General features: G+C 38.2%; 2 protein-coding genes across 2 annotated transcripts; one reads left to right on the top strand and one right to left on the bottom strand.

Annotated features, from left to right (window-relative positions):
• Nucleotides 1-5,119: 5,119 nt before the first annotated feature.
• LOC140925888 (uncharacterized) lies at nucleotides 5,120-8,596 on the top strand. Its single transcript, XM_073375728.1, has 4 exons — nucleotides 5,120-5,230; nucleotides 6,220-6,342; nucleotides 6,789-6,899; nucleotides 8,097-8,596. Exons 1-4 carry the CDS (start codon nucleotides 5,209-5,211, stop codon nucleotides 8,594-8,596), a joined length of 756 nt encoding a protein of 251 aa, XP_073231829.1. The 5' UTR covers nucleotides 5,120-5,208.
• Nucleotides 8,597-13,232: 4,636 nt separating this feature from the next.
• Nucleotides 13,233-14,147, bottom strand: LOC140925887 (uncharacterized). The gene has a single exon (XM_073375727.1). The coding sequence runs from the start codon at nucleotides 14,145-14,147 to the stop codon at nucleotides 13,233-13,235; it is 915 nt and encodes a 304-aa protein (XP_073231828.1).
• Nucleotides 14,148-15,519: the final 1,372 nt, after the last annotated feature.

The raw sequence follows: 15,519 nt of genomic DNA, 5'->3' as shown, positions 1-15,519 counted from the left end.
GGGGCCATAGTGATATAAACGCAACATATTTCAAATGAATATTTCAAAAATAAACTTGAGCGGGCGATCATTTGAAAAGTAGTAACTTGTCACACCTGAGCCCTCAATACGGTCAGGTGATACTGGTCAGCGGATACCCTGCTTTGACAGCTGTCAATTGATCACATCATTAAATTAATATATTGCTATGCTACGAATCAACAACTCTTACTTAGAAGTTCCTCACGCGCAAACCGCGTTGATGAACTGCAATTGAGGCGCCGTGAAAAAATGATTTGGTCACTATTTGTGTGCTATTTTGTTACCACAATTGTTGCAATCGAAGAGAATTCTAGATCAGCCAACTTCATCATTAAGCAAAATAAGCGCTTAGCAAGCCAAGCGGTGTTAAAAATTCATCCGTCAAGTCTCGTGTCGTGTAACCAGGCATGCTTGAGGCACTCGTGGTGTACCTCTACGAACTTCAAAGAGTCCTTTGGTGAGAACAGTAAAGGGAGTTGTGAACTGAACAAGCACGAGTTGTCTACAAAACAACATGACGCCAAGCTCACGGATCAACCAGGGAATACGTTTGCAATGATTCTTGAGGTAGAAGAAAAAGTTTCTTTCAAATCCAACCTGAATACGGTTATTTTATTTATTTATTTATTTTTTGTAGAACGAGAGATAATTTAAACTTTTCAACTTTTCAACTTTTCAACTTTATTTGCACTGTTCAGATGAATTAATCTTACACATACAGAATATATAATTTTCTTACAGAAATGAACTATTCAATTAATAAATGGAAAATCTAGAGAGAATATGCACAAAGGAGCCGAGGCTTTCGAGTTAGCCACTGTCATGTTTGAATATAATCGGAAATAAAAAACAAGATTTACATTCGTTTAGATTAACGGGCACATTATTAGCATAATCTACAATAAGTATTATACCAACTGAAGCACAGCTTTACTTGGGCGCTCATTTACGCGCCCACGTACAAACAGAGGGCATACTGTGACATCTACTATTACTGATTGTAAAGAAGAAGTGTTTTATATTGCTTTCTATGCTAAAAGCAGTTTCGGTAAGTGACTTTAAGTGTGATGGGACACTTTCCCACCTTGATCTGCCTTATATCTAAACATAAATTTGCCGTAAAAAATAAACCAGCATATTTTGGTATTAATTTCAAATTGTTATTCGGAAATACAATATCGAGTGATACCAAATGAATACGATGTTTATCTATATTGTCTAGTTCAAAAGGGAGTTTAGAAAGTTCGAAAATTACGAGAAATATTCCTTCGGTGTGTATTTCATCAGTTTACGATGTCCGGCTAAGTACTATATTGAAACTAAGAAAATAGAGAAATAGAGCGTCAAGTAGTAGTTAGAAATTTTGTTTGTTTCTATAGCTCTTTATATCAATAATAACTTCACCCGTATGCCAAGTGAAGAAAACCCGCCTACAAGAGCACCAGAAGTTTTTTCCCTTATGCTAAGACCAAGCCCTGGCGAAATATATTTAGCCAAAGCACATGAAAGGCTGTTCGCGCCGATTGCAAAGCCCGGTTTTGTTCATAGGAGAAACATATTGCACGAATCCAGCCTAAAAACCAAATGTAAGTAAACCTGTAATTAAAAAAGAAACATCGTTACAGTTAACACGAAAACATTTTTTCAAGGCGTTTTTAAGAACATGTTAGACTAAAAGTTTGTCATTTAGGCTTCTTTTATAGAAGAACCTTTTTAGCCTTAAATTTGAAAGCGGTTCCGTTATTTTCTTAAATCTATCTATCTATCTATATATATAAACTCTGTATACTCTGCAAATAGGATAAGTCAACATTCAGAATCCTCTCTGGTGACATAGGTGCCTTATTACTCCAACTGCAATTGTAATGGTATACCGGTTTTATCCAAAGAATGAGCTGAATAGCACTGAATACTCTTAGCTACAATATATTCTTTTTCTTCAGAAAATAATAACCCATTTAAGAACCTAAATAAATATCATTTGTGCTAATCACAATGTTAGAACCTGCTTACGCAATTTTGCAAAATTCACGTTCTCAAGTCGCGGGTTTTTACTGTAACAGAAACTCATAAGTTTCTGACTGTAACCAGTTGCCTTAATGCAGGTTCTTGTTCTTGTTTGTTTAAACGAAGACAGGGAATTTTCTCAAGTAAACTAATTGCCATGGATCGAGTGGAGAAGAAATGTAATCTTGTTTCGTTTTTCTTCTGTATTAGAAAATATTCAGAAATATCAGAGGTATTCAGAGATATCCAGGTTATCTACTTTCATAAAATTTATAATTTTCATTCTGTTTTGCTACATCGTTTATTTTGTAAATACTGCATGCTGGTTGAATTTCATTTAAAATTGCTTGGTAATTTTACTTGTTTGTAGTGTTATAAGTTTTATGATCGGTATTGCTTTACAAAATTGGAAAAGAAAGCTGCTTAAATATTAGTTTCTTGAATTTCCCTTTTCTGACAAAGTTACTGTAAGCACAATTTGAAATGAGAAAATTAGTAATGTCGAGCTACATAATTTAATTTAATAGTAATTGTAGTGTTTTTAGCTGCTTTATACTATCCTTTGTTAGATCTTACATTCAATCGTGACGATATCCAGTGCATGTAATTTTAGTCGAAAGCACGTACAATGTGCAATTTAAATTACCTCCAAATTACCAGAATTACCTCTGCGAATTACCTCGCACCAAGAGAGCTGAATTAACACGAATTTGTGACTCTGCGAATTACCTTTGCGTTTTACCTCGCACCAAGAGAGCTGAATTACCTCGGATTATCTTTCGTCGAATTACAGACCCATAATGAGTTAACCAAGAGTTTGCTTCGAGTATCGACCGTGTTAAGAAACAAACGTATTTGAAGAGTTCCAGTTGTGTTGTAGTGATTTCTAATTCGCCTCTACATACAAGTTACTAACGACCCTAGTACTTCTAGCGTTGTTTGTGACGTTTGGCCACGCAGTTAGCGGAGTGTTCTACCTAGCTCAAGTCCCGTTCTCCATCCGTCAATTTTTCGGATTACCACGTCGTTTATCCGTCAATTTATCCAGCGCAAAGCCCAAATTACAAGAAGGGGGTAAAGGGGGGGGGGGGGGGGGGGTCCTACTTACGAATCACGAAAATTAAAACAACGCATCACGGGGATTAAAATTCCGTGTTCACGTTTCACGGAAATTTTCGAAGTTAAAGGACAGCCAGTGCATGGCTCGACCTGTTCAGGATGCCGCTGTCTTTCGCTTTTTGTGCCTCCCGCACAACTAATACAGAGAAGTGACGGAAGTCAGGTAAACATACAATGAAATGTAGGTGTAGGTAAACTGATGATGACTAATGCTGACGGGATATATGGTACTCAAAAGGAACGTCATTTGACTCTCCCTTGTCTCAAAGTTGAGTTTGACGGTTCTTCCGCTACGAGTATAGTAACTGCTCGTAGAAAAGTCATTTCATCCTCGTTGTCGTCGTTGTTTACCGAAGAAGCTTTGCTTTATTCTACAGAATTTTTTAACCGACAGAGTTTTATTTCAATCGAGGATCTTATTAGACCACGCTTTTCGGACTAAGATCTCAAACCAGTCTACTCAATGATGTGACGCTTAAGAGCTTCAAGGGATGAATGTTTACTGTTTATGGGTATTCGAATTCGTTCTTTACCTCCAAGAAAACCCATGGATCCCACAAATTTAGGATCTACATAATATATTACTCCTTCCAATTTAAAAACTTGTCCCTCTAGTTTAAAAACCGGCCATTGCAACCAAGATCCCCACGCAAAGCCCACACGTGTTAGTTCCACGAAAATAAGAGTTGAATTATGATTGCTTGAAAAAAAAAATGACTCATCAACTCACGGAAATCGTTTCCAAGCTCGGGATCGCAGACGCCCTTTTCAACAAGAGCCAAAAAAGTTGTCTACTCTCGCAGGCTTGGTCATAGTTTAGGACGACATATATTATAGGAACGACTGTAAGGGCCGGTTATTTAAAACAAAGCCCAACTTAGGCCGCGGTTTAAGAAATCATTGGGCATCCAGATCTTTTTCTAAGTGTGTTATTTTAACCCTTTAGTGACGGCCGGCGAGTAGCGAAAAAACAGCATTTTCCACCAATTCCTCTTCCTTGAACTAGTTTTCGGCTAATTAGCATAACCATGGCTAAAAACGAGTTTTTCGAGAAAAAAGACATATTTTCCAACTAATCTGACGTAATTAAACAGCTTCTTTGTTTTTAACACATGCGCAAAAGCCAAAATTTGGACTTTTTTTGGCGAATCTATTTTGATCTTTCTCTCCCGCTCTCTTTTTCCCCTCTTTATTGGCGGTTTTGTTGCCCACTTTATCGTCTTTCTTTTGCAGGGAATTGTGGCTGGCTAAGTTTTTAGGAAAGGGACAAATTTAATTTTTAAGGAGTAGTATATAAACAGCGAAATTGGCAGTGGAATTTTCCCCAAAATGTTACCTTTTTTGTGAGTGTAACTCTGTCAGGGTTAGTCGGAATCGAGGTATCGCTGGAAAGATCTATCTTTGCTGACGTTGTTGCTTACCAATTTATTAACATCAACTGAAAGCTAAATGTGTCAGGGGAAAATTGTGTACATTGTACCATATGGGGACGTTATATACGACCCTAGTCTACCCTGTTGCTGCCATGAAACGTTCACCATAACCGGTGTTAAGATAAACGCGTTGAAAAAATTGAAAATGGCTTAGAACACGGTTTTGTCAACCACTGGCTAAAAGTCGTTTAAATAACCGGCCTTTGAGTTTTTTGAAGACCTTTTAGAAAAGTTCATTTGAAGGTCCACTGGCTTCCCTGTAGAATTTGTCTTCAGTTGAGACTATTTCACAAAAAAATTAGTTGAAAATCACGAATATCGGGTAAAAGATTTTAAAGTTCACGTATCACGATAAGCAAACCAGTCACAGTTCACAGGTTTTAATTTCGTATTTTCACCTTTCACGAAAATTAAAAACACTTAATCACGTAGCACGCAATAACCCCTTTACCCCCCTCTTACAAGGCCGGCGAAATCTCCAACAAGGCGCTGTTCTCAAACTAAAATAATTCCAAACTGTAACCTCCTCTCCTAGGTAGCCTGCAGAAGTTATCCCTGCAAAAATAACGGAACTTGTCGATCAGGATTTACTGAGAAAGGCTATCGATGTTTGTGTCCCGCCGGATGGATGGGTACGAACTGTGAAGATGGTAAGAAAACATGGCCTAGTCATACCATAGCTGTTTTACATTATAAACCCATTTTTACTAACTTACACCCATTTTTAAATGTGGGTTTGAAAGTGAACCCTCAAATTATCTTGGGATCTGTATTTCTACTTGTCTTTGTAAAATTTTTTGCCTCAATACTCAATCAAAAACTCCTCGAACTCGTAACATTCTTCGATCATTTTTCTCAAACTGTTTTTTCAGTAAATAATGGAACAGCAGACCATGTTTTGGTAGATAAATGTGTCAAATGTCACCAAACGAAAGTATACGTATGTTTTGTGGACTTAAGAAAAGCCTTTGGTTCTGTCTGGCTTTATGAACTTCTGAATGAATAGTTTAAAATAAGCAAGGAATTACTTATTTTATTTTATTTTATTTTATGTTCTTTTAACAGTTAATTCATAACGAATCAATTCTTACCTGTTACAAACAGCCTTTGCAATACTGTATTTGTTATAGTCGTGCAAATAAAACTTGCTGTTGTTTCACATAAAAATATTTCTGTTGGTCCCCTTAAAGCGCGTTAATTGAACGAAAGAATTTTCCCATTAAAGGGAAAACGATTCCTCTGAAGAAACACCAGCGAACCAGTTTCCTGGGAGTATGGTCGTTTCTTGATCCTTTTTGCACAATATTTTATATGACTACTACCAGTTTCATTTCGTTCGAGGACGACTCTGTTAGTAGAAAATGAAATAAATCCTATCTGGCTTTAGCTCATTTTTATGGACTGACAAGATTTGTCTGATAGAAAGAAACCCCGTGCTTGTTAGAGCGTGCTGTTGTTCTTAATAATAATTTGAGCTTGAAAAAGGGGCCAACAATAGAAATGTAAGTCATTATTTAACTTTGTTTGTTAGCGATCGATTTTGCCGTAGTCGTTACTGGTGTCTCATTACATACTTTCCACATAAGCATATTAATGGATCGGCTTTTACTCATCGTACTTTAAAACTATCTCATCCTAGATATTGACGAATGCGATGAAAATATTCACCAGTGTAACAAGAACGCAGCTTGCAATAACACAAAGGGATCTTACAGTTGCACCTGCAATACTGGTTTCCATGGAGACGGATACAACTGCACAGGTATCCCAGTATTTCATACGGGTCCTTGTTGTTGTTGTTGTTGTTGGTCCTTAGTTGTTTTAAACAGTGACATTGGAACAGAATAGCAACGCATTTTTATACCTCATTTACTTTTTTCGAATGTGTCGCATTCACCAGTTTGTAAAAATGGTAAACATTGTTTTACAGCTTGTACACGAGTTGCACCACTTGAATCTCACTTTCTCGACTTGACTTACAAGCAGTGATTATTGGACATGACTGAATGTGCAAGAAAGACAGCAAGAATGATAATGATAATATTAATGGTTATATTATTATTATTATTAATTTTACTACTACTAAGAAGTTATCGGTGAGGCATCATTCTGCGATGTGTGGCTCGCTACATTCTACGTTGCTTGTTCTGTGATAAGGCGAGGGGTTGAAATGATTCACAGTATTTCAAACTTGTTCTTATCGTATAGACAAATGTCAAGAAATAAGATGTGGAACGAACGCAACTTGTACTAACACAAAAGGATCTCTCAGATGTACCTGCACCACTGGTTTCTATGGCGACGGATACAACTGCACAGGTAAGCCAGTATCATTGCTAACTCGGTTGAAAGCGATTGCAAAAGACAGCAATAGCTGATCACTATCAGAAAAAACCCTCAAATATGATGTTTACTGGTGTGCCATACGGAGCGGAATATTCTCTCTCCCTCTAGCTTATTATTATTTTTAACTAGTGCCTTAAAGGGGCTGTTTGACGTCTGTCTAGTTCATTTTGTTGATAATGCCAATCATATGTCCTTATTGACCCTTATTCGCAATTTGGAACTTGAGAAATAACTTCTGATAACGAAAAAACACCTCAAAGAAAAACACCAACAAGAGCCAACTAATCTTCGAGAACGTTTTAACATCCTTTTAAGTATGTTTCCTAAAAAAGTTTGATAGTCTCTTTCATTTGCATTTGATAATGGCAACATGTCGCCAAAACGTCATGTTTTAATAGCGTTGCTTTTCATCTTTTAGAGAAATAACTTGAGAATTGAAATCACAGCTTTGTGTCAAACAAATATGTCTCCCAAGCATCATATCAAACGTTGCAAATAACAACAACAAAAAAAGCTCTGAAAACTGTTAGGTTGCCTCCTTTTGTGGTGTTATAATAATTATACCTTTTTTTTGAAGTTTTGAGCAGTTATTTTATTTATGTTTCACTCCATTTGTTGGCAGTTCCTACTGTTTGAATTTTGATAGATTTCATGACACATCTCCATTAAATACCAATGTGTTTTCTATAGCCTAAGGCACTTTTAGAAATCAGGAGAAAAGCGTTCGCACAGAATTTTTTTTATCCGCTGGCCAACTTCATACGAACAAATTATTTTCTTATCTCACTGTCACAGTCATTTCACACTGCCCGAAGCCCATAACCCAAAGCGCGCAACTTCCATGCACTCGTGTCACGGCGTTCTCACGACGGACGAACGGTTTTGGTGCGAATTTTAAATACCACAAACCAGTCAGCAAAGCCTGCAGACCTAAAAATGATATTTTTTGTCTTTCATTAACATTTAGCTTTCCTTTTTAATATCTTATACTTCGCATGCGCCCATAGACATGGTGGAGATTCTATTTTGGCGGGAAAAAGTGCCCTGAAATGTGTCTAAAAATAAACCGGTCAGTAAAAACGCCGTGACATAGACCTAGTATGGGAGTTGCTCGCTCCTAGTTATGGGCTCCCGGCACTGTCATTTATCTATATCTTCTGTTCCCACTAGAGTGTTACACTATATTTGACTTCGAAGATCATGATCTATCAAACTGGACTTTGACTGGTTTTGCATTCAATAATCAGCCAACATACGGGGATATCCCATCAGCGCAGCGGGGAGGGCATTTTAGCAACCACAAAGGAGATTGGTGGATTGGTACCTTCGAGAATCGGCCCAGTCCCTCTCTTCCGTTTCGATATCAATTAGATAGTCCTCAAGGTTCAATGACGTCACCCGGTTTTTCGATCACTGGAAAGTTCCTCAGGTTCCTGATTGGAGGAGGCTGTAACCTTAGTTTTCAAGACCTTCGTGCGGAGCTGATAATTGAAGGGCAAGTTGTTCTTGTTCAGACAGCTAAGAGGTGTGCTGAAGACATGACAGAGAAAAGCTGGGATGTAACGAGTTACGTTGGTAAACACGCTCAGTTGCGGTTGATTGATTATTCCTCAGCAGCCTGGGGTCACCTTAATTTTGATCACTTTCAAGCTTGCCATAAACTGATTTAAATTTTTTTAAAAAAGATATGCTTGTCCTCGTGGTTATTATTTCAAATTAAACAGTAGAATTTAAAAATATATTAATACGTATAATCTTGCCATAAGGCTAACATTAGACACAAATATTTCTCTTGGTTAGGTATTTAACTTGAGCAGTTCTGTAAGATGAAATGACAAACCACAGTCAGTTATTTTCATCTCACACCACTTGTTTGTATAGGTTGCTTTGTCTCCCCGAAGCTTCAAAAACGTCCCCAGAGTATTTTATTTCAATTTAGAATTGCTTATTAATGCATTTTACTTTTTACAACGTGTTGATTGGAAACTGGCAAACAAAAGAAGCAAAAATGTGCAGAAATATTTATGCAAATGCTTTATACAACTGAAGTAAGCAGTTTAAGTCCTACTTGCCTTAGAAATGCCGTTATCCAAGTGAAAGACATTTCTCAACTTGCCAGCTTCACAAGAGGAGAAAATTGCTCGAGTAGAGTGGGTCTAAATCTAACCTGCAACTCGACGTGATGGAGATTAACAATCTTTACAGAATTGCAAACTGCTACGAGTTAAATTATTTTGCTTGTGACTCATTTCGCCGATTCCTTCTTAAATTAGTATAACATGGACCACAGTTTGGTGCTTTTTTGATTCGGGCAGTGTAAAATGCAGACTGCGGACTGACTGCGGACTATTGTTTCTAGGGTTAGAAAACAATGGGACAATTATTGTCACGTTTCATTTGCATGGTGAAAACAACAGTCCACAGTCTGTGTTTTTCACTGACCGTTTTTCGATTAGAAAACTTCGCCGGTATTTTCTTTCAGAATACGTTCTGACCGGTGAACGGTTTTGTTTGTCCGGTTGAGGCTGAAATTCTTTTAACTTCTTCTGGAAGGTAAATTTTGTCAAATTTTTTATTTTTGATTTAATATTTGCAAATTAGGAGGACCGTCAATACGAAATTTCATGTTTATTAGTATTCTTCATATAAAATATTCATCCTAATCAGTATTCCATCGTTCTAGTCATTCAACCCCGTATTTCTCCTGAAGCTGAATTCAAAGCCCTTCCCTAACTTTTCGGTTTGCAGTGTTTTACTGGGTATAAAGGTCCTTAGACGTGATTAAATAGGCGAAGTCAATAGGCCTTTTTCAAAAATACCATAATACTCTTGGCACTCTTTGTTGTCCCTCCAAAATTTTGCATAAACCGCATTGTGTTCAATTTCTCCTCGGCTAGAGAAATTGTAAACAATGCGAAATTCTGGAGGGACTTTTTAAAGACTAGTGAAATTAATTACATTTCATTCATTCATTTTATTTTGCCATTAACCAGAAATACAACAACAGTATACGGAAATACATTAAAGATAATATACAGTGAGATAGACAGACAGATGGATAGATAGATAGATAGTTTAATAACCAATACATTGCAGCCCGAAGGCTAAGTACAGTAAATATAAAAGTATAAAAGATATGATAAAAGGACTAAAAATCTACGTATATATATTATGGATGCAGGATCTAATAATAAAACCGTTCCTAAAACGATCTGTCTTGCATTTAGGTACGATGAAGCGCCTGTTGCACCTTAGGGCATAACGTGATGGTTCACTAAATTGTATTAACCTGTTCAGACGGTGTTCAGGGTCCTTTATACTGGTGTCGAAAGTATTATTACATAGCCCCGTGATGAAATCTACAATAGGGACAATGTTCACTAGTTCGATGGTCTCCTGGTAGAGCAGTCCTGGGCATATTATAGACATTGTCCGCTTCTCAACTCGCGCCAACTTGTCTTTTACGTACTTTGGCAAGGCATCAAAACAGGCAGGTGCTGCGTTCGTAAGAACAGAGCGTATAAAAGCAGTGTAAAAGGTGGACATATCATGCCGAGGAACTCTTGATCTTTTTAACTGCACTAAAAATACTGACGCTTTGACGCTTTCTTGATTACGTCACTGATATGTTCGTTCCACGTAAGGTTGCTCCATATGGTCAGACCTAGTAGTTTCACACTAGTCACTCTCTGTAGTTCTTTACCATCTACTACAATAGGCGCGAACTGGGGCTCATTCTTTACAAAAGATATTCTGAGCTCCTTACACTTTTCGCTACTGAGTTTGACTCTATTCTGCATAGACCACTCCGCGACCTTATCTGCGATATCCTGGGCACAACTGCGGTTGCCCTTGGCAACGACTTCTGATGCCGTCGTATCGTCAACGTACTTCCATACATTAGCTAAATCATCAACATATAAGTCATTTATAAGTACAAGAAACAGCCATGGACCTAATTTTGTTCCCTGAGGGACCCCGGAGGGCACCGAACCCCACTCTCAGTTTCAGCCCTCATATAGTTTGATTACAATATTCCAACTAAATTATTTACAAGATCAAATGTGGTAAAGGCAAGGAGGCCTACATAGAAGCCGGGGGCTTATAAACTAGAGGCTTCCTGGAACTATAGGGTAAACCATACAAGTTAAGGGCACTGAATGAGAATTTGGATCAATTAAAAAAAATAAAGAAGAGAAAAGAACAGGAAAAAGAAAAAGAAAAGGTGTGTAGCTCAACAACGAGTCAACTTTAACTGGATTACACATAATAATAATAATAATAATAATAATAATAATAATAGTAATAATAATAAAACTTTTTTATTGAGGGTAGCACTCAATATCTCCCGATAATCTTCCCATGACGCTCAGAAAAAATAAATAATAAAATAAAATAAAAAACGCAGTAAACAGCTATTACAAACTAAGGAACTAACTAAGGAATTGCTAAGAATTGTTCATTACAATTTGCAAACTTCAATTCTCTTAAGTTTGTTTTCGAAAGACGTCGAGGTAGAGCAGTCTTTCAACTCTTCAGGAAGTCTGTTCAGGAAGTCTTCTCACATATGGTGAGATAACCGCATTGCTGTTAATATTACACAATCATATGGTGTTGTTAAGTTTAGTGTTGTTTAATCATTTAATACATTATGGATAATAAATTGTTAAATATCGCGCTTTTCTAAAAGAAGAGGGCAGAAATCGCAAATCATCGATATGGGAGGGTAACATCTAGGGGCCAATGTGATAATATAAAAGGACTTTGAGAAATCTATGAACTTATATTGCCACTTTCTTACCGTATGTTGAAACAAAAAAATCAATACCTTAACTCGGGTGAACACTTATATAAATACGTTTTGGCCTACAAGAAACACTGATTTTTAAATGAAATTTCTCGCATGGCCTTCAGAGAGAGTTCCGAGAGAGTTTTAGTTTCCACACAAAAAAACGATTATGGAGCTTACATGACTAGGTTTTTTCTTTTCAACGTGATTGCCCATTTGCCTTCAACCCAGCCCCACCCCGGCTTCCATGGTCCATGGCAGCCGTTTTTGTCTTGTCTCCCTCCCCTGCACGCTCCTCACGCGTTATTGGGTGACGTACATTAACGGAAAGTTGATGTTTTGCACTGCTGGGCAGTGGACTTGCCCAAATGTTCGGGCAAATGGTGTCTCTAGGGGTAAAGACACTGAGCAATGCAAATTTGGGAGCGTCAAAGCATGTGAAAAGGAAAAAGGCCAGACTTCCGGTTGATGTGCTTCCTTCAAAAACGCCTTCGCTTCAGCCACCTACTCTTTCATTCTTATTCTTTCTCTCCTCACCTGAAATCAGTGCTGTGCTTAGTTAATTGTTTCACTAAGAACTTTTACGTGTTGTTCAAGCAGAGGACCATGCTTGTGGGCCTTTTTTGAGTCGTTTTTAACGCTTTTATACACTCTTCCCCTCGCGAATACTCATAAAAAAATAAACGCTACTAAAAGCCACATACATTTGGTAAATACATCATTAATTTCTTGCGAAAATAAACGCAAATTTTGGCTGAGGTTTATTCAATACAAACTTCGATCCCTTGTTCAGTTTCTAGTACCCAGATTCCCAACTCGTACGGTACAGTTTGTAACTTTGGGTTACCTGTGGCATCGGTCGGTGTATATCTATGACCTGGTGCATTGACGAGCAAGAGAAACTTGACTTCATCAACCGCTTTAGAACCTTCTTTAGATATCAGGAATGTGTTCAAGAAAGGAGGAACAAAAGAAAATAGCAGACAATGACTTGAAAATTTAAATATTCCTCAGAGAGGCCATTTGCCTACTTTTTCTCAGACTACAAGCAGATTCTCTAATGTTTTTCCGGCTGTTCTACCTCATGACTGACTGCAACCTGCCGTTTTTAATATATTTCGAATTCTTTGGCCCTAAAAGAAAAAGCCCTTCGCTCTTTCGGTTTCTTTGTTTATGAAGCCTTTTAATTTTTATATCTTGATAACCCACGACCATTTGGTGAGAGTAGAAAAATATGGAAACTAGGTAGAATGCGGCTCATTGCTATAAGACAGACTAAAAAGAACACTCGAACTACGTATACATTCCCTAAGATCATTATACTTTAACAGATGTTTACAACTATTTTAGGCTCGCCTTTCAGACCAGTCATTAATTTTTTTTTTAAAAAAGAGTGTCTACCTTCAAAAAAATCATTTTATTCTACAGCCAGTAGCACTGGTCAAGAGCTTTGATTTCCTATGGGCCAACAAGCGGTATAAGGTTGCAAATTCTTGACTATAAGGGTTTTTACTTGTTTACGCCTTTGCAAAACCTGGTGGCAAAGGTGAAACAGTGTTGTTAAATCGTTTTGGGAGAAATGTTTTACAACAAAATAAAAATGAACTGAATCTGTTATTAAACACAATAGCCATCATCGCAAAACACATGCTCACTTCAAGCGCCCGCAGTAGGGTCTGTACAGCGTACCAGGGCCATGCGCGGGGGATTTCCGATAGGACGTCAAATTGGATAACCGAGTAGGTCTGGACACCAAGAAAGAGCATGCTGAGAGTAGCAGAGATGAAAGTGAGGATACGAAGCCGTGAAAGGCCTCCATCGCCGTAAATTTGTGCCGCCGAGTTGTTGGAAATCTGACATCCAATTCTAAGGAATCCGGCGGTAAGTATCAGGCCAAGAAGTAGAAAATAAACGTAACAAAGTATTAGCAAAATGAAGCCTTTGCTGGTGAGAAGGAAAATAAGATCTGTTGTGATAACGATGAGAATGTTGAAAACCATCGCACCCATTGCGGTGGATAATTTCTGAAAGCGCGGAGGCGCAAGACTCATCTTTGTCGCGTCTGCGAACACGAGAAGCAGAAGACCGAGAGCCGCAAGGACGCATGGAAGGCCTAAAGACCACGTGATGTAAGTAGTGAGCAGGCCCAGGATTCCACGCGAGCTATATGGATCGAAAAATAAAATAAAAGCCCTTGAACAACCAATAAATAGCAATGTGAGATACAGAGTCACTTTCAGTCCTTTTATACCGTGGTTGGCAGTGACATCATAAACGAGCGCACTGGCAGACGTCCCAGCAGTCAACAAGTACAGCACTGCAAACAAGTAAATGTGTAGGTCCCAGGCTTTTCCCCAGGTTTCAAATGCGCTCGGCCAGTGGGGTCCAGGCCCTGGATTTGAGTTCATAGTTGGTTCAGGCTCAGTCGACATGACAGGTTCTTGAGGTTTAACCCTTGAAGCTGTTTCAGGAATCTTAAAAGAGAAGAACAGAAAACGTTTCGCCAAATAATGCTCTTTACTTTTCTGATTAACTGGCTAAGATCTATAGTTATCTTTCTCGGTTATTTTCCTCATCAAATGATGGTATGCAACAAACGGATAATATTCCCGCCTTACTCGAGTGTGTCTAAGCGCATGTCTTTCCTTTTCCAACCTCTTTGATTTTCAGTGGAAATTGTGGTCTTAATGCTTACCACGATAAAAAGATTGAGAAATATTATTTTTATTTGTGCTTCTTTTTCGCCTACAATGTAGCCTGCGTGAAAGTGCTTCGACAAGTTAAATTTGATTTTGAGGATTTTCTTTGGTGAATGCTCTATTAATGTTCAGGCGATTGAGATGTTTTTACTGCAAGACAAAAAAATCAATTTTGAAAATAAAACATGAGCCACACGCTTGATTGAGTGACTTACGAATTTAAAGAAACCATATCCTGATCGGCCAATAAGACCCTCAGAATGCAAAATACGTTTGCATTGTAGGCTAATTTTCCCTCTTTATCAGTCACATTAGCATAACAAATGCCTTAAGGTCGGTACACACTAGGCGACAAGTTGCAGCAACACGTCGCGGCGACAGATCACTCCATGTGAACAGGTCGGGCGACTAGTTGCAGCAACACGGTGAGGCGACTACGTCGCAGCAACAAATCGCTCCGTGTGTACTGGAGAATTTTTGGGAAAATCTTTGTCTCTGCAACGGAATTTTGTCGCTGCAACAAGTCGCAAAAAATCAAATCAGACTGAATCTGTGCGACTTGTTGCGGCGACAAAATTCTGTTGCAGCGACAAAGATTTTCACAAAAATTCTCCAGTACACACGAAGCGATTTGTCGCTGCGAAGTGTCGCCTCGCCGTGTTGCTGCAACTTGTCGCCTAGTGTGTACTGAGAGAAAATCAAAAAGCATCGCATTTTGTTGTTAAGAGACGCTTATTTCGGGCGGTGTACGTTCTTTCGTGTGCGTACGTTAGCCGCCCTTTCATAATTTTTGTTTTCGTTGGTGAAAGGAAGGGATGTGAGATGTGTTATATCTTATTAGCTACTCTTCAGTTTTCTTTATCTATATCAGTCGAGTAAGCTGTGGGCCTATATCAGCAAATGAACAAATCATGCTTCCCGTCGATTGCCACGATACGTTTAGTGTAAACTATACACTTAGTTAATAATTTATAACTAACCTCTTTGCACAATTACAACTTGAATGAAATTTGAAATTATGGAACAGCAAACTCACCTAGCATCAAGGGCTGGACGTCTTGTTAAAACCGGCTCTTTAACTGGTCCCCCTTGCGATTCCTGATTG

The sequence above is a fragment of the Porites lutea genome, chromosome 2 (genome assembly GCF_958299795.1).
Source record: "Porites lutea chromosome 2, jaPorLute2.1, whole genome shotgun sequence".
Taxonomy (NCBI): domain Eukaryota; kingdom Metazoa; phylum Cnidaria; class Anthozoa; order Scleractinia; family Poritidae; genus Porites; species Porites lutea.
The sequence above is the reverse complement of the archived record's forward strand: the minus strand, read 5'-3'. Positions and strand labels throughout refer to the sequence as shown.

Coding starts and splice junctions, on each gene's coding strand:
- LOC140925888 (XM_073375728.1), top strand. CDS start 5,209: ATGGGTACGAACTGTGAAGATG. Junction 5,231..6,219: donor GGGTACGAACTGTGAAGATG/GTAAGAAAACAT, acceptor ATCTCATCCTAG/ATATTGACGAATGCGATGAA. Junction 6,900..8,096: donor CGACGGATACAACTGCACAG/GTAAGCCAGTAT, acceptor TGTTCCCACTAG/AGTGTTACACTATATTTGAC.
- LOC140925887 (XM_073375727.1), bottom strand. CDS start 14,147: ATGTCGACTGAGCCTGAACCAACTATGAACTCAAATCCAGGGCCTGGA.